The following is a 24874-nucleotide window of genomic DNA, read 5'->3' as shown; positions in this document are numbered from 1 at the left end:
GGAGAAATATTCAAGACTTTGCGCATTTTAAAACCGGGTTATCTTTTTGTTGAATTGTAAAAGTTTCCTTCTAAAATAACAACTTAAAAACATGTATTTAAAGAGAAATATTAAGTAAACAATAGTGCAATTGGTGCAAAAGCAGTAAAGGCAATATATAACTCTGGGACCCGTTTGAGCAACACTGGCTCAGACACTAAAAACAAGAATTCTGGAGTCACACCAGTCAGGTTCAAATCTCAGCTCTGCCTCTAAAGCGCTGTGCGTGACATTTTGGGCAAGATATTTAACCTCTTTAAGACTCAGATTCTCCCGCTTTAAAACGGGGATGGCCCATGCGACTTCCAAGAGTTGTAGGAACGGATGAAATGACACATGTGAAGCGCCTACTCAGTGCCTGGCACGGCTACGCACTCTATAAACGCCAGCTACTACGATGACAGGCGAAGAAGCCCGCGGGGCTCCAGGTCCAGCTGGCCGAGTATCCCGGCCCGCGGCAAGAGCGCGCCGCTCCACATTCTGCGCCACGGCGCAAGGCTTTCCCGCGCACGTTCTCTGCCTGACCTCGCGCGGCGCCCGCCCCTAGTCCGGGGCCGCTGCACCAGCGCCACCTGACTTCCGTTTCCGGCGGTGTCGGGGTGGCTTCCGGCGGCGTGACCTGGGCGCGCTGGGCTGGCGGGTGCCGCAGCCGGAAGGGTCTGCGCTGGCCACCGGTAAGCGGGCGGCGGGTGGGAGTGGCCGGGTGCGGCGCCGCTGACCTCGGGAGGGAGGGGCGACCTCCGTCCTGCCACCGGGGCCAGCCGCGGGCTGCGTTGAGCCCGGTGCCACGGCGGAGCCCTTCGCGTTGCCTCTTCCCGGCCTTGCCCGGCTCTCGGGATTCTTGCGACGAGGGCCCTGCGGCTGGGAGTCGAGACCGTGCCCGCTGATTGGCTCTCTGATCTCGGACAGGCTGCGTCCTATCGTGGGCTTTAGCTACCTTGTTTGGAAGATGGAGGTCGTGTTCGCGGTGACTGTGAGCTCCTTAAGGGCAAGAACCGACTTGCGTTAGTGTTAAACACCGTTGCCTGTCCCGCGCACAGAACGAGGACGAAGTATAGGTACTCTGTGCCTACTTGAGTTGTTTTGGGTCCCAAAACCTTGAAAATCTGGTGAGAGCTATTGATCCCCACCTCTCACTTCTCAACCCCCCCGCCATGTTCAGATACAGAAATTTTGGTTTACTGTTTCAGATATTTCGTAGATCTCTATGCCCATCCCTGGATCCCAGAGCCTGGTCTTTAGTATGCGTTCAGGTATTTGTAGCCATTAGATAGTGGATGTTCCGTTAATCAGATTTAAACGCATGAGTCACTATCCGTTTCACAGGAAGGAGGAGGATATCCTGTTAGCAAGGTTTAATGATGAGCCTGGCAGTATGCTGTTCTCTCTCGTCTTCCAGCAGCTCTGGGAGAGCGGTCTTATTTAAATCCCGTTTTGCAGATGAGGAAATTGAGGCGTAGGAGAATTAACTTGTTTTAGGTCATTCATCCTACGAACGATGAGGGCAAGAATTCAAACCCACTTCTGTCTGAGACTCCAAAGCCCCATGTTCTTAATTACTAGCTAAAAAAGAACTAGATGCAGAAATGTATTTGAATGTGCTCTCACAGCCTCTGTTCTGGGGTTGTTAAGGGTTGTAGTTATGAAGTGGCTATCATCAACATCGATGATTCCGAACTAAACATTGCATGCTGTGGAAATACTCTTACTTGTCTGCCTCCTTTTTTCTGTAGTATCTGTAATGCTTGTTTAATAACATCATATTTTACCTTCTGCACTCTGTGCCCATGTTATTCAGTCCTTCTGTCTTTGGTGAATGTTGGTTCAGATGTGTTGACTGAAAATGGTTATATCAGTTGTGTTGCTTTGTTCTTCCAGTCTTCTAAAGCAGATGGGGGGGGGGGGGCAGGAAGATTGGCCCTAAGCTAACATCTGTTGCCAATCTTCCTCCTTTTGCTTGACGAAGATTGTTGCTGAGCTAACATCTGTGCCAGTCTTCCTCTATTTTGTATGTGGGATGCTGCCACAGCATGGCTTCATGAGCCATGTGTAGGTCCACACCCAGGATCTGAATTGGCGAACCCCCAGTGTCCAAAGTGGAGCCTGCAAACTCAACTGCTACGACACCAGGCCAGCCCCCAGCTGTTTTTAATTATGGTTGAAATATGAGGTGGTAATGTTTGGGCCTTCCTTCTTTTTCTTTTCTGTACTAATTTTAAAGGGACTGTATCAGGAACCTTGGAACCACTGCCAACATGTCTGACGTTCAAGAAGCCACCAACCAGCTCCTTGATGTGAGCCTTCATGAGAACCAGGAGTCTATACAAGTGATGGAAAGTGGCCCCAGAAGTGAGTCCGAGCAATTCCAAGTCACTATTGGAGCCACTGTACCTACTGGCTTTGAGCAAACAGCTGCAGATGAAGTGACAGAGAAATTGGGGTCATCATGCCAAATCAGCAGAGACCGGGGCAAGATATATTTTGACATTTCAGTGGAAAGTCTGGCTCAGGTTTGAATGAAGCAATATTTAAAATCGTTTCCTTAGTAGGTCACTTTATGGTTACTTTCTGGTTTACAGACCCCTCTGGAATCCTTTTTGCTTTTCTTTGCTCTCCCCCAGTCAGGTGAATTTAGAGTATTACTGCATTTTCTATTGGCTATTGATCTATAAGTTTGACTAGTAGCTTTGCTGTATTTTTAAAGAGATCCTAATATTTCCTGAGGATGAATTCACCGGAAAAAATCCTGTGTGACTTATGAAGAAATTCTTAGTATCTACTACACATCTTCGAGTTTATTTACTTCAGCGTCTAACTGAAGTTTAGACTTTGGTGATGAAGCATAAAAGGAGAGATTTTTCTTTTAATCTGTGTCAAAGAAATTCTTGCTCAAAAGTAATTAGGAATCTGAAGGTGAGAAGTGAAGGTCAGCAAACTGCCATTCCATAGGATAAAAGCTAAGCTGTTTCTCATCCCCGTAAGCGCCATGAGGGCAGGGATTGTTGTCTGCTTTTTTTCGCCTTATCTCCCAGGCTTTTAGTGTCGGGCATCAAGTAGGCACCTAATAAATATCTGTGGGATGAGTTGGTAAGCAGGTGTTTTTCATCTAGTGTTTCGGTTAATAACCTCAGCAGCTTTGTGAAGATAGGCATTATTGTCATTAGGCTTAGGAATAAGTGATTTGCCCAGGGTTGCTCAGCTGTTAGTCACAGAGCTGGAGCTCAAACCCTGTGCTTTTAACCACTGCAGTCTGCATCGTGCCCCAGAAAGCCATGCCGGAAATAGGCTAAAGCCCCACTTGACTGTCTTCCTCTTGCCCTTCTCCCCTAAACCTGTGGTGCCCACATAATACTTGAAGCTTCTATCCTTCCATCTGTCCTTCTTCCTTTTCTCTAGGGGAATAGAAGCTGATGGGTAACCAAAAAGATGGGAGACTAGAGAGATGGGAAAATTTTAAAATACAAATGATAGCTATTAGCTGCTTTACAATCTTTGTACCTGATTTTTATATTTAAATGTTGATAGTTTGTGTGATTCAAAAGCTTTCTCAAAAGTTTGCTTCTAACATTTTTTTCCCTCCCCAGGTTCATTGTCTGAGATCAGTTGATAACTTATTTGTGGTTGTTCAGGAGTTTAAAGATTACCAGTTCAAAGAAACAAAGGTGAGCTATCCCAAACATGGTAGCTGTTTTTCCCCGATATTTCCACTTTTTGCATTCTATCACTTAGCATTACTGGTGCTTTTATAATATGGAATACTGGAGGCTTTTACAGCAAAATCTAGAGATGTGTTGACAGTCCATTCCAAAAGTTTTTTTTAAAAATCAATATTGCAGGCAGTGGGGAGTGGGTGAAATGTGTGGGAGGGGGTCAAGAGGTACAAATTTACAGTTATGAAATACTTAAGTCACAGGGATGTAATGTACAGCATGGTGACTATAATTAATAATACCGTATTGCATATTTGCAAGTTGCTAAGAGAGTAGATCTTAAAAATTCTCATCACAAGAAAAGAATTTTGTAACTGTGTGGTGACAGATGTTAACTAGGCTTATTGTGGTGATCATTTCACAATACATACAAATACCAAATCATTATGTTGTACACCTGAAACTCAAATAATACTGGATGTCAATTAGACCTCATTTTTTTTAAAAAAGATGAAAGAATAACAAAATAAAAATAAATACAAATCAATATAGAAAAATATCGAAATTTATAAGAAATAAAACAAATTGTTTGACTTTCTTATGAAAGATATATACCTTAGATTAGCTTTGCTAATATATGTATTGCAAAATAGAATTGCTTTTAGATTGTGAACCAAGGAGCAAGTAACAGTTGTGTCATCTACAAATAACACTTTCTCTCACCATCTGCTTTTGCCCTGCTTTCTTCTCTAACTTTCTTTTTGGACATAAAGTCAGAGTAATATCTAAATACTCCTTCAGTTGTGAGGACAACAGCTTTGTCTCAAACTTGTATTTAGCATCTGATTCCTAAATATCAAGATGCTGTCTAAGCTGAAGCTTGAAATTCGATCTCAGTAAGGCTTGAGTATTTTTCCACATGGCTTTTTGGTCAGGTTTCCAGAGTCAAATGCTTGAAAATTTTTTTCTATCAGTTTTATTGTCTATATTAGCAATAATCTGTTTTTTAAAATGGTGATAGATACACTGCCTAATTCGTTAATTTTTATTTATTGGCAACAGGTTGATTGCCAGAACGTGTAAAAACCAGTCAAAATGCTATGAACCCACAGCCTAGAAAAAGTAAAACCAGACCTAAAAGAATTCAGACTGAAAATAGATTAAATTTTTATTAACTACAAATGTAACTTTCAACACTAGTATTTATAACCCTTCAGACTTCTCATAGTCATTGCCAACCGAATCATGTCTATGAAACTAGTAAATAACGGGAGGCTACTGAAAAGTATTTCAGAATTTTAATATCCAATTCTACACATGAATAAATGTTAACAAGTGTTTAAAAAAATTATGTTTCCCTCTTAAATTCTTGCCTCCAACTAACTAGGACGTTATTAATATTTTCTTAAATTCCTGCATTTTGCCATCCTGGAGTTTGAATTATTTTGGGTATTTTGGATCTCTAATTGGAGGTGAATTTGATATTATGGAATGGTTCTATATGAGCCAGCTTTTCAGAGTTGCCTTGTAAGTAACTGCAAAAGAGGTTGCTGTCAAAAGTCTTAAAAGAAGAGCGGCAGTGATTGAGGTCGATTTTTGGATCTGTGCAAGGGCAGCTTCCGTTGTGTGTGACCATGAAAAATTGTTAGGCCCGTCACCTTATGGACTTAAATTACAACATGCCTCAGTAAAACCTTGTTTTTAAGTATTTGCTTCTAGCTTTCATTCTGTTGACCATCGATTTTGTTCTCTGTAGTATTAGACTTTCCCGTGTCTTATCAAAAGCCCGTTAGTTTAAGCATTCTAATGGGTTCTCTTGTTTTTAAGTATTCTGATGATATGACTTTATTAGCCTGTTTGGTTTGTTTTTTTAAAAAAACTAACTTCTGTGACTTATATGGGTTTTTAAAAGCTAGTTAATACATGTACTGAGAGCAAAATTATAAAGATGGGAAGGTATATACAGTGACAAGTAAGTGTTCCTATATCCCCATACCATGCAGTTCCTTCCCTGGAGGCAACACTGTTACCAATTTCTTGGCTATCCCTCTGCAGCTATTTTATGAATATGTGTTTTATTCACGTATTTACACAACTGGAAGTATGCTATGCATACTGTTCTGTGTTGTGCTTTTTCTTTTTTCTTTTGTTTTCCTGTTTTATCTCCCCAAATCCCCCCAGTACATAGTTGTTTATCTTAGTTGTGCGTCCTTCTGGTTGTGGCATGTGGGACGCTGCCTCAACATGGCCTGATGAGTGGTGCCATGTCTGAGCCCAGGATCCGAACTGGCGAAACCCTGGGCCACCGCAGCGGAGCACACAAACTTAACCACTCAGCCATGGGGCTGGCCCCTGCTTTTTCTCATATATCTTGGAGATCACGCCAATATCATTGCTAGATTTGATTACCTCATAATTTAATCAGTCCCATTTTAGGATATTAGGTTTTTTTAATATTCTTTTGCTTTTACAGTGGTGGTGCAACAAATATCCTGTATACATCCTTGTACATATTCAATCTGAGGGTCATTTTTTGTTTAATAAGAGAGTTTATCCCATTGATATTTATTGATATGACTGAAATGTTTGGTCTTGGTTTTGTCACATTTGTGCTACACAATTCTGCTTTCTTTTTTGAAATTATGTTATGTATTTGCTTCACTTTTTCCACACGCATGTGTTTTATAAGGTTTGGAAGGTTTGTATTTGTTCTCCAGTTGTTATCTTTATAACAACAGGTTAATCTACTATTTACACAGTATTTTTGGGGGGAATTTTATTTCATATTATATAGTTTTATTTTTTTATTCAAGCAGTTTACTTTTAACAGGTTAATATAGTAATGGTGCAATGGTCTAAAGGTGTAGAAGGGTATACCATAAAAAGTAAGCCTCTCCCATTCCTGTTAACCTGGAAGGCACCTAGTTCCTTTACCTGGAGGAAAAGATTGTAACCGTTTCTCCTATAACTTTCTAGAGGTGTCTGTGCATATATAAATGTATGCATATATGCATATTGTCTTATCTCTACATAAATGATAGTTGATCCCTGCTTTAAAAAATGAGAAAATAAACTCACAGAGTTTAAATGGCCATCCCACAAACACTCAGAATAAATGGCAGAGCCAGCCTTTGAGCTCCTACCTCTCTGAGTATTCAAACAGTATTTTTTGAATCCCTAATAAGAGCAGTGATGAAATTGGCATGTTTTTCACATCTCCCTCCTTCCCTTTCACCTTCCAGTTATTTTTCTTAGTGTTGACCCATATGCCTTTAAATATACTTTTATTTATCAGCTTTAACTTCTGTCCTTTGACCTCTGGCTATAAGACAAGAGGATATCAGCATGTTTACATAGCTTCCCATCTCTTACCTTTCCCCTCCAACTGCATGCCAGTTTGTGATATTTACATTCTCTTTCGTAGTCATAATCCCTATATTTGTTTTTATTTTAGTCCTATAGCTAAATAGATTATAGGTACACTACCTGTCCTTTGTCATAGTTTTTATCTTTTAAATGGCATGAATTCAGAAATGTTTGTCTTTCATCTGTATATTTGATTAATAGTTTAGGTATAAAATTTGGAATCATGCTGTTCTTCCTTAGAAGAATATTATAGGCAGTGTTCATTCTCTTCTAGCATTAAATGTTGCCATGGAAAATTCTGAGGCCATCCTGATATGTTTTTTCCTCTTATTTGTTGCTTTCTTGATATTTTTGTTTGATGCTCAGATACATATATACATTTATCTTTGAAGTCTAGCAAACTCAGTAGGATATGTCTCACTGTTGATAATTTCTTGTCAAGACATGTCAGTCCATAGAGAGATTCACATCCACTTACATTTCTGGAAAGTTTTCTTGAATTATTTTTTTAAAATATTTTTTGTTTCATTATCTTAAGTTCCTTCTTCAGAGATACCAGTTATACATATGTAGGATCTCTTCACTATCTTTCATGTTTTACCATATTCTCTCTAAGCCTTTTTTTACTTTTTGCTCATTTCCATTGTATTTGTTTTGCTTTTCTACACATCCCTTACTGTGTTTGAAGCAGTATCTTTTTCAGTATGGTCTTCATTTCTGCAATGATTTTATCTTTTTTTTTTTGAGGAAGATTAGCCCTGAGTTAACATCTGCCGCCAATCCTATTTTTTGCTGAGGAAGACTGGCCCCGAGCTAACATCCGTGCCCATCTTTCTCTACTTTATATGTGGGATGCCTGCCACAGCATGGCTTGACAAGCAGTGCATAGGTCTGCACTTGGCATCCAAACCGGTGAACCCTGGGGCTGCCAAAGTGGAATATGTGAACCTAACCACTGCACCACCAGGCCGGCCCTGGTTTTATCTTTTTATTCCACTTTTTCTTTGATGTCTACAAGCACCAGTTTCATCTCCTTGTGGTGGCTCACCTCATCTTCTTTCTGCTTTTGTATCTCTGCTTTGAACTCTTATTTTCAAAGGTATTTCCTCATTACATTTTTTGATGTAATGTCAGTACGTTTGATCAGTTTTCAACTGCTCTCTGGCAGTGTCTTTCTGGTCACTGTTTTTTGTTTGCTATTTGTTTTTCCTTTTTCTTTTTTTATGTTCCTATAAATCTTGTGCTGATAACTTTTGATAATTGCTGATCTTTGAATAAGGGAGTTCCTCTTGGACCTGCTATTTATAGGAGGTCCTGTGGGAGAGGCCAGGAACTGTTCTAGGCCAGCAAGTAACCCCTCTGGTTCACTGTGAAGATCCTGTGACAAAGGGTTGTAGGTGCATGAGTTATTCTCCTCTTCCTTCTTTTTTTTTAATAGTTTTATTGAGGTATAGTTTCCATGCCACCGAATGAGTTCTTTTAACCATTACTTCTCCCTAGCCTGAACAGATCAGCATCTTCAGCGTTATTCACAGCGTAGAGTATCTCTCCCCAGCTCTGTTTCACCAACAGTTTCCAGCAAACAGCACATCTGGGATTCCTTGTTCAGCTTTCTTTTCTCTCTCCTGCTTCTTCATACAAATGTGGTCCAGGGAAGCTCGCTCTGTCAGCATGTACTTCTTTCCTGCTGTTCCAGAAAAGAGTTTATTTGCTACTCTTTGCAGACTGCTCTACCCTTCGTCTGAGATCTATAGGCATTCTCCCCCTTTTGTCTTCCTGCACCTCTGTTTGACCTTCACTGCACTTGGGAATTCTTATGTTATGGTTCAAGTTTCTGGATACTGTGTAGATCTATTTAGAGTTGCTATTTCTGTTGTTTTTTCTTTTAGAATGGTTTCTGGAGAAAGAAAGGGGCTACACCAGTGTTATTCCACCATGTTAAACCTACAAGTCCTGTGGATGCCCTTTATAGGGAAATTATTTGTAGATAGGATTGAATTTGCCAAATGTGAAATTTGACTTCATTTCATCAGGTTTCAAGCAGTATCACATCAAAGTCTTCACTCTCGCCCATTTCAAGTCTCAGTTCTATCAGTCAGCACTGATGTCCTTCTACATTGCTTTTCGGTAACATATATTGTCTGTACCAGCACTCTGCAGTAGAACTTTCTGATGGAAATGTTGTGTCTACACTTTCCAGCATGGTAGCCACTAGCCATCAGTGTGTGGAGTGTGGCTAATGTGACAGAAAAACTGAGTGTTTTATTTTAGATCATTTCAATTTCAATAGCTACATGTGGCTAGTGGCTGCTGAATTGGACTGCATGGCTCTGTAACACCCATTTTAACATTTAATCACCTATTATCCTGGAGCTGTTTATTGAACACCTTTTGTATCCCACGCACTGCTCTAGGCATGTCACTTATAGCAGTGGTCAAGACGGGGAAGGTCCTTTGCACCCTGAATTTACCTTCTGATAGGAGGCTTGATGGTGAACAATATGTAAACCTAGTAACTTTAGATAATGCTAAGCTCTGTAACGAAAAACTGGGAAGAGAATGACTTGAGAGGACTGCTCTAAATAGAGTGGGTCTCTTGGAAGATGTGCCTTTTACACTACTGTTAAATAATGAGACAGGAGCCAGCAGTGCGGCGAGACCACGTGAAGCAAATACCTTTCAAGCAGACGTGGGAAGTGAGGGAGAGAATGATCTTCAAGTGATGTAAGAGAAGTAGGCAGGAGTCAGATTATGTTGGGCTTTTTAAGGAAGGTAGACTTTTTATATGTAGTGGAAAGTGTGGAGGGGCTTTAAGCAATGGAGGGGCGAGATCAGATTTATTTTTTAAAGAGGTGACTCTACATACTATTTAGAAATTGGAGAGATAACATTTTTAACTGCTTAAGGTTTATTTTTTTTCTTGTAAAAAATACTACTGTTAAAAATAGTTACTATGTATACACAGCACAAAGTTCACAAGGAAGTCAGTCAGTGAGAGGTAAATTGCTCTCCTTGCCGTGCCTTTCATCCACCCACTTTCCCTCCCTAGAGGTAGCCACTGTTAACAGTTTTCTATTGCTCACATTTTAATCTTAAAGCCCTGCCTCCCATTTACCATTTTCTGCTGTGTATTATTCTTTAGTGGCTTACTTTGTATATGTCTTAATTTTCAATGAGATTTTAATTTCCTTAGTTGCAGGCATTATTTTATTTACTCTTGTTGTGCACCCCTGCCACCCCCAACTTAATGATTAATGTAGTCTATAGGCAAAGTAGGGGTTTATTTGTTCAATTGAAGTGGTGAGAAATGAATGAAATGGATGGATTTCATTCTCTGTCCTTTATAGGAAGAAGTTTTAAAGGATTTTGAAGAATTGGCTGGGAAGCTCCCATGGTCAGACCCTTTAAAAGTATGGAAAATTAACACCAGTTTCAAGAAAAAAAAAACAAAGCGCAAAAAGATAAATCAGAATTCAGGTAAAGAGAAGATTGATAATGGACGAGGAGACAAGACTGATGAGAGAGATGTTAAAAAAGCGTTCACTAGCAATCCCTTAGATTCACATATCTTAGACTATTATGAAAATCCAGCCATCAAAGAAGAGGTATCAACATTAGTAGGTGACGATTTGGCATCTTGCAAAGATGAGACTGATGAAAGCTCAAAAGAAGAAACTAATCCTGAAGTGCTGAAGTTTAGAGTCACGTGCAACAGGGCAGGAGAGAAGCATTGCTTTTCCTCAAATGAAGCCGCGAGAGATTTTGGGGGTGCCGTTCAAGAGTACTTTAAGTGGAAGGCTGACATGACCAACTTTGATGTGGAGGTAGGTACAGGCTCTGATTATGATGATTCAAGAAGGCCGTAATTACAGATTTGTAGAATTGTCAGACTAACCAATCTTAGGGACAGTTAAACTGAGGCCACAGAGCTAATAGGATGTGTGTGATTTCAAGAGCATGGCCTATGGAGACAGATCTAGATCAAAATTTTGACTGCACAACTGTGTCACTTTGGACGGGATGCTCTCTCTGAGCCTCTGTTTCAAATGGAGCCATTTAAATGTGTCCCAAAGGTGAAATGAGATAATATATTTTAAATATTTAGTGCAATACGTGGTATACTGAGGACTCAATAGATGGGAGCTATTAAGACTTGAGTTTCTAAAGTCTGGTACTTTTTACAACATTATGTGGACTTTCATATTATAAAATTCAACCAGAATTAAACAACTTTTCTGTTTTTTGTGTGTCTTGGTTGTAGAGTTTTGCTACTAAAAAAAAGTGGAGTATATTTTTAAAACAAACCTCAACCTCCTAAAATGAGGACCTCATTGCTAATACTCATGCTAGAGCCAGCTCTCCTCTTTCTTAAATTCTGCTTGATTCCCAAACCCAGATACCTCTTTTTAACATCCTTACTCTCCTTGGTCTCCATCTTCTGCTACACAGATGATTCACGTGTGGGCCATACTAACTAGTCTTTAAATCTCTGACAGCTTAAAAGGCCCCTCGCAGCTGACATTTTTACCGAGAAGTCATTTTCTGTTGCTTTTGGGACACTTAAATCTGGGGCAAGTCACTTACTCTCTCTGTAATTTTTTTTTTTGCATATCAAATCAAGAACAATTCCCCAATCCTTTTTTTCTCATAACAGCTGTTATGTGAATATATAGGCTAACTAGAACAATGATGTCCAAAAGTTAGCAACAGGGCTCGTAGGACAGATTCTGGAGCCATACTGCGTGGTTCAAATCCCAACTTAGAAGCCAGATGACTTTGGGCAAGTAAGCTGACATCTTTGCCTCAATTTCCTCATCTGTAAAAGGGGGATGATAATACCTAGCTCACCTAGAGGGTGTGAATATGAAATGAGGTATGAATGTCAGGTGTGTTGACAGTGGCTTCCGCATAAGAAGCTCTACATATGTGTCAGCTGCTGCTGCTGTTAAGACCATGATGGGGACATTTTAGGTGGAAGATTCGAGAACATATTTTATTTTTACTTTTATTTTCATTTGGATAGTTTATATTTAACTGTGTGTTAGAAAAACTATAACTAGGACAAAAAAACATTATTTCACAGATGTTATTAAGTTTTAAAAATTATTAAGTAAGAAAATAATAGGTGGTAAAGCAAATGCAGCATAGTGTTAACGGTTGATCTAAGTGAAGGGTATATTTAGGCGTTCATTGTGCCAGTGTTCTTGTAGCATTTCTGTATGTTTGAAATTTTTTCCAAAAAAGTAAAAAATTTTTTAAAATGTATGTTAAAAAACCCATAAACCTTCAAAATATGTTCATATTATAAAAATGCAGGGGAAATCTGGTTATAGCTCACTTATAAATATAGTGAATGAAAAGTAAAGAACAAAACAGATTTTAAAATTTAAAAGTAGTATATACTATATGATTTCATTTATTTGAAGTTCAAAAAAGACAAAACTAATTTACGGTGGTTGGTAGATTAATGGTTACTTCGGGAGGGTACTGACTAGGAGAGGGCAAGGGGAGCCTTCTGGTATGCTAGAAATATTATCTGTCTTTATCTGGGTAGCAGTTACACAGTGTATATATATGTGAAAATTCACTGTGCTGCACACTTAAGATTTGTGCACTTTACCGTACATATGCAAAGTATACCTCAGTAATAAAGTTACAAAAATTAATAAAGCCTCAAATAAACCTTAGTCATAAGTACAGTTCAGACAATCCTAAAACTATTTTATTCTGTCTTGTTTTATTGTAGGTTCTTTTGAATATCCACGATCATGAAATTGTTGTAGGCATTGCATTGACAGAAGAGAGTCTCCACCGAAGAAATATCACACATTTTGGACCCACCACTCTTAGATCTACTGTTGCCTATGGCATGCTCCGGTAAGAGAATGGGTTTTCTGTCTAGATTCAAGTGACGCCTTGGTTTGAATTTTCCCTTCACAACACTTTAATTTTTTATGAGGTACTGTGTTAAAATTGGTGGATAAAGAATAGGATAAAAAGCTAATGATCTATTTCCCTTGTATCCAGTGTTGATTCCTTGTAATCCTGAAAATATCACTTAATCACTGTCTCGGTTTTCTCAATTTTAAAATGGGAATGATAGTTCTCATCTGCCTCTTAAATGGGGTTGCCACATGTCTGTTTAGAAAAGATATATTGTATCTTGGGAAATAGAGCAGATTTTGCTTTGTTTCATTTCTGTGCAATGAAGCAGATGAAAGCAAGATTTTTTAAAACATATAATGTGTAAATGAACACAGAGAGCTTTTACTTATATTTTTAAATTTTATACCCATAGCAACCCAGGCATCAACTTGGAATATTCCTCTTTTCCAACTGTAAGACCTAGCTTTCTTTCTCCTTTTCCCTTTTCCCTTTTTATTAGGTACTTCTTTGCACCATTAGGACAAGTTGTCTTCTCGAAGTTTCTGTTTTCTAGACTCCAAAATGGGTTTGATGTGAGACTTAAAAGATTATTAGTGAGGAGTAAATGCAGAACATACGCAAAATACTTTTTATATATAGTGCCTGGCATATCCTGGTAGTTAGCTGTATTTCCTTCTTTTCCAATCTTTGCTTCCTCTTCTACCCTGCTCGTCCACGGAGTTACAGTTTGACACAATTGCAACCTATCAATTCAATGACAGTAATAGAAAACTGGGCTCATTTGATTAAGGAAGAGCTCCTAGTCTTAATTCATTTAACAAACATTTAGTATCTCCTGCCAGGCATTATGGTAGGAGCCAGGGATAGAGTTATTTTGGATTCAACTATTAGAAACCTAAGTAAGCTAGTTTAAGATTAAAAAAGTGATGATTGTGTGGGAGCGGGATTTTTTGGCAAGATACTGAGAAATCTTGGGGGATCCACAGAAAACTGAAAGCTATGGCTCAAGAAGGTTAGAACCAGATCTTGGGAAACCACTAGAAACCTAGCTAGCTACTTTTCTTTCTCCTGGGAGCCTATGGGCTCTTGTCTCTGCTCATCTGTGCAAATGGCTGCTCTTCATCTAAATTTATGTATTTCCAATTTCAAATGACTAGCCTCATACTACCTAGGGCTTCTAGCTCTTTATTCTCAGTTCTTGGAAGAGAGAATCTGATTGAACACTTGCATAGTTTTGGTCAAGTGTCTCTGGGACCCAGCAGCAATGGCTGGGAGTCCAGGGTTGCGTACTCCCAAGAGGGTTGCCGAGGATTCTGCTGCCTTGTGTTGAGGGGCAGGAAAAGCAAGGTAGAGCTGGATGGGTATTACAAACAGTATCCAGCGTTAGTCCCCAAGAATCTGGCTTGTGAGGGAGATAAATAATTACCTTACATGTGGTAAATATCATAATAGAACATGAAAAGATTAGCAGGACAAAAGAAGGAAAGAGAAACCTAGTGACCTGTCTGAGAAGGGATACTTCATAGAGGGGGTCACATTTAAGCCACTAACAGTAATGCCTCTTAATCCTGACTCTGTCACCTATTAGTTTTGTATCCATGGACAAGTTTTTTGTCAGCTTATCTGTAAAATGAGAATAATAATAGTAACCTACCTCATAAGATTGTTAAAGGATTAAATGAAGGGCTGGCCCCGTGGCTTAGTGAGTAAGTTCAGCGCACTCCACTTCGGCGGCCTGGGTCCCTGGGTTCCGATCCCGAGCACAGGCCTACACAACTCATCAGCCGTGCTGTAGTGATGTCCCATGTACAAAATAGAGGAAGACTGGCACAGATGTTATCTCAGGGCTAATCTTTCTCAAGCAAAAAAAGAGGAAGATTGGCAACAGATGTTAACTTAGGGCGAATATTCCTCAGCAAAAAAAAAAAAGATTAAATGAGATAATGCATGCAAAAAGCTTAAATCCATGCCTGGAAAATACTAAATGCTCAAAGGAAAGCAATTATTTTATAGAAGGTTATTATCTTTAAAATTAAATTGATAAGGACAGGAATACTGAATGTCTAATTGCCATTAAACTTACATTGATATGTATTTTACTTGATAGTTTAAGGGGTTTTTTTTAGTGTAACAATACCGGTTTATATATAAATAACATGTTGTCTAAAGGCATATATATATGTAATATATAATACACATACATATTCAAAGATCTAGAAGCTAAATGCCATCTGGGAGTGAAATGGAATTTTGGATGATAGTCAAAGGAGACTTTTAGTTCTATGGAATTTTTTTTTTTAAGTGCTAGGATATAAAGTCAACATGGAGTTACAAATATATTTTTTAAATGAATATTGATTGATGTTCCTTCATGCTAGCATAATAGGTCCTTGATTTTATAGCTTCAGGAATAATCATTGTGGAGGCCTCAGCTGTTGGTTGAAGTCTCTTCACATAGGCTGTTTTCTTTTCTCTAGGCTCTGTGCTCCTCAACCTACTGATATAATAGTTGATCCGATGTGTGGAACCGGGGCAATACCAATAGAGGTAATAACTTTTCTTTAGCTTTTAGATAAGCAAGTGATATGTCCAGAATGTTCTAGAATTAATGGGCAAGTTAGACTTAATGATATCACCAAGGTTGGGTCAGTGGACCCAAGAATTTTGAAAGAATTACACCAGTAAAGCTAGAACTTCTCTGTAAAGGATGTAACCACTTACTACGAAAACCAAGGACTAGGTAAATTATAAGTGATATTTATCCAGTGGATTACAGAGAAGGCTGAGAATTGTAAACTGGTGAGTCCCTTTTTATAACAGACAAGCTGGCAGACTTGAAAGAAAAGATAACTGAAGGTATAAGCATAAACTGGAGGAATGCGTTTCATCTCTACAAAGTGAGATTATGCTTCTTAATGCACTTAGGTTCTTGAAGGGAGTAAATATAGTTGTAAAAAGGGAAACCTTTGAACATTATTTTGATTTTTTTTAGGAAGTCTAACAAGGTTACATACTAAATGCTCTTAAATAGTTTTCAAAATTACTGTGACATTGAGAGGACTCAAAAACTGCCTAAAGCAAAGTATGAAATGGAAAGGCATTTTTCTAAGTCGAGGATATTTAATAGGAGAGTCTCCTTGAATCAATATTATCTATACTTTTATAAATAATTTGGAAGAGGGCACTCCCATTAAAATTGCTTAAATTTGTGAAACATAGTAAGTTCTTAGATACAGTATACCCAAATCCAATGGGAATAAAGTGCATGGAGACAGCCAGAGTCTGTGAGTGGGCAGAAACTGGACAGATGATGAAGTCCAAAGCAACCCACAAAGGGAAAAAGAATCCAAGTTGCAATTAGAAGATGACATCTGTCATCTGGGAGTTCAGATCCCAGAAGGAAATCATAGTAGTCTAAATGCCTACTGTTTTCTGCCAGGTTTAGAAGAAAAACACAAATTTTGAGGAATCAGAATCACCTCTGAGGCCTTCCTCACACTCTGTAGGTCTCTTCCACATCCCTCTACGTCACCCTCCAGCATCTGGGCAAAAGACAAAGCTGTGAAGCACTGTGTTCATGGATGAGGGCATTACTGTTCACAAAGAAGAGGTGTGTGTTCCTCATCCCTAAACAGAGGGCAGCATTTTCTCTGCTTTCATGTCAGAAACCGTCTGTTAATCTGCATAGAACATTGTTCAGGCCTCAAGTAGTATGTCACCTCATTCCACAAGTGATATTTGACAGCTTGGTATTTATGTTCTGCTGGCATGTTTTGACATGAAATTAGAAAATGCTTTCAGGGATATGGTGGTTATCATTCAAAAGCCGATGCAATGGAGATGACATTTTATTTTGAAATTCTCAAATATTCCATTATATTAGATTACATAAAGTCCCATAATCACAAAAGGGTATAGGTTGGTCAGTTTGATTTGGTTAAGTTTTTCAAACCACGTTTGTATTTAAGATCTGTAATGCCTTCTATGTGCCAGACACTTCTGGGTGCGGAATTGCATAAAATACCACACCTGTCCTTAAGGACTTCCCAGATTCATTGAAAGGCAGACAGGTATAGAAATAATTACGAAGAGAACAAGTGCAGTGGTGGAGATATGTACCAAGTGCTTTTGGGGGTGCATGAGAGACAGCTTGAGGAGCTGGGGTTGATGTCACAGAGGGCACGATATTTGAGCTGCGTTTTGAGAGAGAGTAGGAATTCAGCAAGCAGAGAAAGAACAGGAGGGCATTTCAAGCAAGTGGAATAGCAAAACTGACAACATGCAGTGTTTTGCCACTTTAGAAAAGCATTGGATTGTCTTGTTTATTGAAGATTGAAATGATTTTCCCTTTAATCATTTTTTTGCAGTTTTCTACTTGTGTTTTAATGTATACTCTTGTCTTTTAGGGGGCTACTGAATGGTCTAACTGTTATCATATTGCTGGTGATAATAATCCGTTGGCTGTGAATAGAGCTGCAAATAACATCTCATCTTTATTGTCCAAGAGCCAAATTAAAGAAGGGTAAAAATTTAATTTAAAAGATTTTACAGCATCTCGTAGCTTTAGATAAGATAATCACTTTTCTTATTGACTTTATGAATTAAAACCCCCAGTGCATTGTGAACATACTGTGAGACTCTATTTAGATTTTAAAAGTTTATTGAAAATAATTCATATTTTAAAAATATTTTTCCATTTAGCTATTATTTCCCCACCCTAATGCAACTATTTTTATTTCTATCTTCCTTTTTCTTTCCTTATTCATGTCTTTTTTCCACATAGTGGAAGAACATGTAGATTCATTTTAATTTCACAAATTTTCCAACACTTTTTATATAGTCTATTTTTTAATGACTGCTTAATATTCTTTGTATAGAAATACTACAGTTTATTTAGCCTTTCTTCTATTATTTGGCACTTAAAAAAATTTCAGAATTGGAAGAGACCTCAGAGCCATTCCCATGGTGCCTAAGTGTCCTATGGGAGATCCTGACCCTCAGTACCTCTCATGACTGCCTCCAGTCCAAGGCTTTGATTGCATCTTTACACAGCTTTGAGTGCTAGTCGTACCTTTTAGTGAATTGAGTCTCTCCCTGTACCTTCCTACAGATTTGGTGCTTTTGTCCCATTTGGGCCCATAAAGAAAAATCTTATCTCTATGTCAGATGATGACTGACATCGGGTCTTTGAACGGCTATCCTACCGCCCTGCACTTGTCCACCCACCCTCCACATCCTCTCTTCTCCAAGCAAAATATTCATTCCAAGGTCCTTCAACCATTTCCCTTTCCTACTCGTGCATTGAAAACCCATTAGCCTCTGGGAAATTTTGATTTTCATTGAAGATGTACGTCATTGTAGTATCTTAAGTCTAACCTGCTACTCCAAATTACATTTGAAAGTACCATCTGTGTCAGCCTTTCACTATTCTTTCAGAATCTCAGCTGTCTTTGGGAAGAATTGGTTGAAATGTCACTTGGTCTACAGTTTCTCATCAGAGGCCTCATCATAAAACTGTTTCACTGGTGCCCTTCATTTTCTTAGAAAGTGGCAGGAATAGGTAGTGGTCAGCAGATTTGTTTGGTCTTACAGGTGCTCCACATCCTGAATAAACTTAGCCTGGGAAGTCATTATATCCCATGATTGGTCTTACCGTATCTAGAAACAGCTGCCTCCATAACTCTTAGTGTGAGGTTTGTATTTGTATGTAGAAATTGTTTTGAAAAATATGTATTCATTTTATGCAAATACTTATATTTATTACTTATACATGGTATGCCTAGTACTATTTTTGTCTGTATATTGTTTATCCTCTTTTCTTTGCTAATTTTTTTTCCCTTTTTTGATTAGAATTGCCAGTGCTTTGTTTTGTTCTTTCATATACTATTTGTTCTATGGCTTTGATGCTCAATGCTTTTTGTTTTTTATTCCTATTTCCTATTGAGGTGTTTTTATTTGTTAGCTAAAATCTTAAGTTATATGCTGTGTCATCTTTTCTTTTTTTTTTGAGGAAGATTCACCCTGAGCTAACATCCGTTGCCAATACTCCTCTTTTTTTTTTTTTTTTTTTTTGCTTGAGGAAGATTAGCCGTGAGCTAACATCTCTGCCAATCTTCCTCTATTTTTTTGTATGTGGGACACTTCCACAACATGGCTGGTGAGTGGAATAGGTCTGTGCCCGGGATCCAAACCCATGAATCCAGGCCACCGACACAGAGTGTGCAGAACTTTAACCATTACACTACAGGGCCAGGCCCAGCCTTAAATGTCTTCTTTATAATGATAAGATTTTTCTTAGAGCTGACTTTCATGCTAAGTACTCCTGTTGACCATATATATCCTATAGATTTTTTCTTTTTTTTTTTTCAAGGAAGATTAGCCCTGAGCTAACATCTGCCAATCCTCCTCTTTTTTCTGAGGAAGACTGGCCCTGAGCTAACATCCGTGCCCATCTTCCTCTACTTTTTATATGTGGGACGCCTACCACAGCATGGCTTGCCATGCGGTGCCATGTCTGCACCCAGGATCTGAACCAGCGAACCCCGGGCCACCGAGAAGCGGAATGTGCAAACTTAACTGCTGCGCCACCAGTCCGGCCCCCTATCCTATACATTTTGATAATTCTCTATTTTGGTTACTTTCTAGATTGTTGGGTTGTATACTTGATTGTCTCTCATCTAGTTGTTTAGGCTAGTGCTTTTCAAACTTTGATGTGCATATGAATCACCTGCGGATCCTATTAATGTACAGATTCTGATTTAGTAGTTTTAGGATGGGACCTGGGAGTCTGATTTCCTAGCAAGCTTCTGGGTGTTGATGCTGCTGGTCTGTGGTCCTACTCTGAGTAGCAAGAGCTTAGATCATTTTTTATACATGAGTAGTTGAACGGTTTTAATTTATTTTTAATTTATGTTTTATTATAATGAATAGATTTTTATGGTATATTTTGTTTCATATTTATTGGGATTTTCTTGAGGTTTACTACATGACCAGGGTTTTTTGAAACCTGATAAACATTTTTAAACAAGTTATTTTCTATTTTCTGAATATTTTATCTTATTTTTCAGACCCTCTGCACCTTCACTTTTTGTCTGTGATTTGTACTATTTATATCAGTCTTACCTCGATTTTTAATATTTTTGGCTTATGTTGTTTTGTTTCAGTTATTGTTACTCATGATTGTAGTACTCATATTTTTTATATCTTTTTTTTCCATTATATAGTGACTGTTGCATTTTATTTTTTATTAAATATCAATATAACCCTTAATTTCTCCTCATAATCTTTGATTTGCCTTACTACTTAGCTTGTGCATTATTGCCTGTTGCATTTTGTTTCTTAACTCAGTAGCTTTGCCTTAATAGGGAAGATTTAAATCATTTATATTTATTATTATATTAATTCTGTCTTCTGTCGTCTGTTTTTTTGATCTTTTTCTTTCTTCGCCTTTTTTAATAGTATGATATATATTTGTTTTTAAATCTTAAAACAGGTACCTCTATATTTACTAATTTTACATATCCTTTTCTTTAGATGTCCTCTTATTACTACATAGATGTACCAAACTTTATCCTTCAGATGTTAATTCATAATCTTTTTTTCTCTTTAGTGTTTTTTCCCCCAGTGTGTCTGTTTCATTGATGTTTTACATTGTCACTTCTGTAATTTAGTGCCTCACCACTGTTCTCAGTTGTCTTTGTGTAGCAATCTTGTTTTCCTCTTAATCCATTTGCTTAAATTGTAGATGAAACAGATGTAGACATCTTTTGAAAACCGGTCTTAACCGTTTTTAAAACTTCCTTGTCATTCTTATAGATTTGCTATTTGTCATTATAAAAGTTTTATCTTATGACCTTGTGCTTTCTTCCTACATTCTCCTTTAAAAATTTTGCTTAAGTTGTTGTCACTGATATTAGTAGCATTTTGTACTTTATAGCAGTCTCTTCAGAAAGAATTTTCTTAAATTTCATACATCAGAATATGCTGAAGCCCCTTTCCTTTGTCCCCACAGCAGACCCTCCTGGGGCTTGCCCATAGATGCTGTCCAGTGGGATATCTGCAATCTGCCATTGAGAACTGGCTCTGTGGACATTATTGTAACAGACATGCCATTTGGAAAAAGGTGGGACTTGGTTTTTTAGAAAATGAGTTTTACCTTCACTTGTTATACTAGTGCCCACTTGTCTTCTAAATCTGTTCTGTTTTCTTTGAGTTTATTTTGTCAGAAATCTTCAGTTCCTTTTAACAGACTTAGTAGAGCAGTTTTTCACTTAAGAATTATAACAATATGATGGATTCACTCATTTTCTTTCTTTGGAGAACTCAGGAATGCATTAATTTCATTTTAATCCTCACCACAGGGAGTTCATCCACTTCCTAGCCCGTTGTTGAATTACATGGTACTTCATACAGATGGAGGAAAACTTGGTTCTAGTTCTCAGGATAATGACTTCTAATCACTGGTTTGGTTTATAGAGCTTGCTTATTATGCTCATTAAGAGGACAATTTATATAATTATTATAGTTGTCAAAAATTTTTTTCTGTAACCAATTCATTCACTTCAAAATTCTAAGCAGTTTACTAAGTTTGATCACTCATTTCATTGACATATAATGGCAAAGCTCTAGCTTCTCTCTTTTTGAAGATTAGCCCTGAGCTAACTGCTGCCAATCCTCCTCTTTTTGCTGAGGAAGACTGGCCCTGAGCTAACATCCATGCCCATCTTCCTCTACTTTATATGTGGGACGCCTATCACAGCATGGCTTTTTGCCAAGTGGTGCCATGTCTGCACTCGGGATCCAAACCGGCGAACCCCAGGACACCGAGAAGTGGAACATGCAAACTTAACTGCTGCACCACTAGCCAGCCCCTCTAGCTTCTAAAAGGCAACTGTTGGGGCCGGCCTGCTGATGAAGTGGTTAAGTTCACACACTCAGCTTTGGCAGCCTGGGGTTCATGGGTTTGGATCCCAGGCACAGACCTACACACTGCTCATCAAGCCATGCTGTGGTGGCATCCCACATACAACATAGAGGAAGATTGCCACAGATTTGCCACAGATGTTAGCTCAGGGACAATCTTCCTCACCAAAAAAAAAAAAAAAAGTTCTTTATCTCCACCTGCGAGAAATAAACTTACCCTTCTTTAAAAAAATAAAAAGCAACTATTTTTCATACCTTTGGATTTTCTTATTGCAATGAAAATGAGTTTTTAATAACTTGTTTCATATAGTCCTAACTATTCAAAGTATTTGACTCATCAAACCTCCTTTTATAGGATGGGCTCCAAGAAGAGAAACTGGAACCTTTATCCTGCTTGCCTACGAGAGATGAGCCGTGTTTGTAGACCAGGGACAGGCCGAGCTGTCCTACTCACTCAGGACAAGAAATGCTTTACCAAGGTGCTGTACGTTAACTTAAAAGCTCAGCCTGTGACAACCTTAGGATCTTTTAAAGTAGACTTGGGCATATTAGTTCAAGTGGGATTTGTTTTCTCTTCCCCTAGTGTTTGCTCCTGGCAACTAAGACCTCTGGTTGCTCTAGAAGCAGATTGTCAGCTAGTTACTTTTATGCTTTTTGTATGTACACAGGCATTATCCGGAATGGGACATGTATGGCGGAAGGTGCATACTGTCTGGGTGAACATAGGGGGTCTTCATGCCGCAGTTTATCTTCTGAAACGTACGCCTCAAGCTTTTGTTCATCCTTCAGAGCAAGATGGAGAAAGAACTCCTTGGTAATGTAAAGAATGAAGATGATTAATAGCATTTGTGCTTCCCCACACTGGAAATGTCAGCAGGAAGAACTTGCTTTGAGAGAAAAATAGTATTAACAGAAGTGCAGTTTGCACTGTTTAAACTGGTCTAAAGCTCTTCACTCTGGTTAGCAAAAGGTGGGAATGAATGGAATGGAATTCAGTCTTAAGAGAAAGCAGAGCTTTTCTTTGGAGCTGTTGTGAAGGAGTAGCTGGGCAATTCGTACTTTTCTTAAAATGCTTTAAAGATGCAAAGCCTACTAAAACACACTGGGATTTGGGTTTAGAACATTTTATTTTCGGGCTTTTATAGCAGTTCCTATTTTCCATTGTAGGTGGTAGAAAGTTACCCTGGCCTACTGGAAAGGCAGAGAACATAGTCAGAGCATCTTAGGCCACATCTCATTGCCTATGCAGCTTTGCTATTTAGTTGGTCAGGCTCTCTTTATCAACCTTAAAAAATGAAGCGTTATTTTTGTGTTTGCCCCATGACAAGATAAAATCTCACAAGACCTAGAGGAAAGCTTACCATCTGCCTTAAACGTGTTACTCAGATCAATACACAGAACTCAGAGGACTAGGATTTATCAAAATAATTGCACAGATACTTTACTGTTAGCAATATAGAATGTTTCTATTTATAAATAGCAGTAAATGCATTGGTTGATGAAGTATGGGACCAACAAGCCACATTTAAAGAAATTTTTCTTTCAGTACACAAGGTGGTGTTGCTTTTCAAAGTCAAACAAAAACTTGTCAAAGTACTTTTGTTTATTGGTTTCTTAAAAGGACTAGAGAGCTGATGTATCTTTGAAATAAAAAGTTTCATGTAAGTTCTTTTGTTATTTCCTTGTGGGTCACTATACATATTTAGTTGCTTTTCCAGTTGCAGAAAAGTCCTTGAGACAGAGGAAAACGTGACCTCAACATAAAGTCCTTGTGAAAACGGTGCTTCCCTGGGACAAAGAGTAATTCGGGTTTTATGTGAAATTCTTTATATTCAGCTTATTTTGGAGCTTCTGGCTGTATTCAGCTTAAATTTTCAGTGTCATGTTAGTAATAGAATAGTACTACTTGTATTACCTTTTGATGTCACATTTAGAATAAGAGAGTACTTCCTTCCTTTGAAAGAATATTCTGAGTTCACATTAGCAGTACAACCAAAGTCCTAACCTGGTTTCTCTGATATACTACCCCTCACTTGAGAATGAATTAGAAATAAGATATTTATAAGGGTTTTACATCCTAGACTGGAATTTTGACCATCATCAGAATACAGTTGCATTATTATGGGCTCAACATAAAACCACCTTTCACTTCTGCCAAACCATTTAAACCTCCAAATGAGTGTTGATCAGCAGTCCACAGCACTAGAAAGTGCAAGGACCATGTCTCTCTTCACCATTGTTTACCAAATGCCTGGCACAGTACCTGCCAGTGGACACTTAATATTTGTTAACAAATGAATTAATATTTTTGTACACTGGCTTAGTTTTTATGTATATCAAATTTGTGCTTGATCCATCATCGTTTTAGTCCTATTAAATACCACTGTAAAAACATGGCCAAATTTATGATGCAGATAGGTAGTGAACATTGTCTGCAATAGTTTGCCATCTTCCTCCCTGGCATTGTCTTATAATCTGGCGACAGGAACAGGAAATGGGCTGAGGATACAGAAGAGCTGGGATTGAGTTTTGTATGCCACTACTACTTCCTACTTGTGTGACCTTGGTTTTTTTTAACCTTTGAAGAGGGTCTCTTGCACCACAAGAATGTGAAAAGGTGGGGAAGGTAGTCTTAATAACCTGAACACAAAATGACGAAGTTATGGACCAGAGCTTCTGTTACTGGGAGAGTCAATCAATTTTAGGGGGGAAAAACAACAAACACTGAGATAGATTTTATAAATTTAATGAAAGATAGTTATTTCTCACATACTGACAATATATTAGTGGCTAGAAAGAAAAAAATCCATTTGTTTAAACATTTCTTTTAAAATGGTCATAAGACTGTCAGGAAACTGCTGAAACTGTAGGTGCTGGCATATCAATGTCAGATATGGCTCAGGTCTCCACTGCAAGGACCAAAAGAAAGTTGAAGGGGACAGCCCTGTGGCCGACTGGTTAAGTTTGCGCACTGCATTTCCGCAGCCTGGGGTTTCGCAGGTTTGGATCCT

The 24874-nt window shown here is 38.4% G+C and overlaps 1 protein-coding gene and 1 long non-coding RNA gene across 6 annotated transcripts in view; one reads left to right on the top strand and one right to left on the bottom strand.

The window, feature by feature from the left end:
• Positions 1-24874, bottom strand: part of LOC139076099 (uncharacterized) — a 76620-nt gene that overhangs the window by 42936 nt on the left and 8810 nt on the right. The window lies entirely within an intron of this gene.
• Positions 604-23528, top strand: THUMPD3 (THUMP domain containing 3). Of its 3 annotated transcripts, none has more exons than XM_008532298.2 (10): positions 604-713; positions 2261-2549; positions 3624-3701; positions 10403-10879; positions 12802-12932; positions 15419-15488; positions 17348-17463; positions 20953-21063; positions 22219-22342; positions 22532-23528. In XM_008532298.2, the coding sequence occupies exons 2-10, from the start codon at positions 2295-2297 to the stop codon at positions 22679-22681; spliced, it is 1512 nt and encodes a 503-aa protein (XP_008530520.2). In that variant the 5' UTR covers positions 604-713; positions 2261-2294; the 3' UTR covers positions 22682-23528. The 3 variants fall into 3 exon arrangements, with proteins under 3 accessions (XP_008530520.2, XP_008530523.2, XP_008530521.2); XM_008532301.2 differs by having other exon boundaries at positions 661-1148; XM_008532299.2 differs by having other exon boundaries at positions 695-1097.

This window comes from Equus przewalskii, chromosome 15 (assembly GCF_037783145.1).
Source record: "Equus przewalskii isolate Varuska chromosome 15, EquPr2, whole genome shotgun sequence".
NCBI lineage: Eukaryota > Metazoa > Chordata > Mammalia > Perissodactyla > Equidae > Equus > Equus przewalskii.
The sequence above is the reverse complement of the archived record's forward strand: the minus strand, read 5'-3'. Positions and strand labels throughout refer to the sequence as shown.

Excerpts from the sequence above, each read along its gene's own strand:
- THUMPD3 (XM_008532298.2), top strand. The coding sequence starts at position 2,295 with ATGTCTGACGTTCAAGAAGCCACCAACCAGCTCCTTGATGTGAGCCTT. Across the intron at positions 10,880-12,801 it reads TGACCAACTTTGATGTGGAG|GTTCTTTTGAATATCCACGA; the intron begins GTAGGTACAGGC and ends GTTTTATTGTAG. Across the intron at positions 22,343-22,531 it reads ACAAGAAATGCTTTACCAAG|GCATTATCCGGAATGGGACA; the intron begins GTGCTGTACGTT and ends GTATGTACACAG.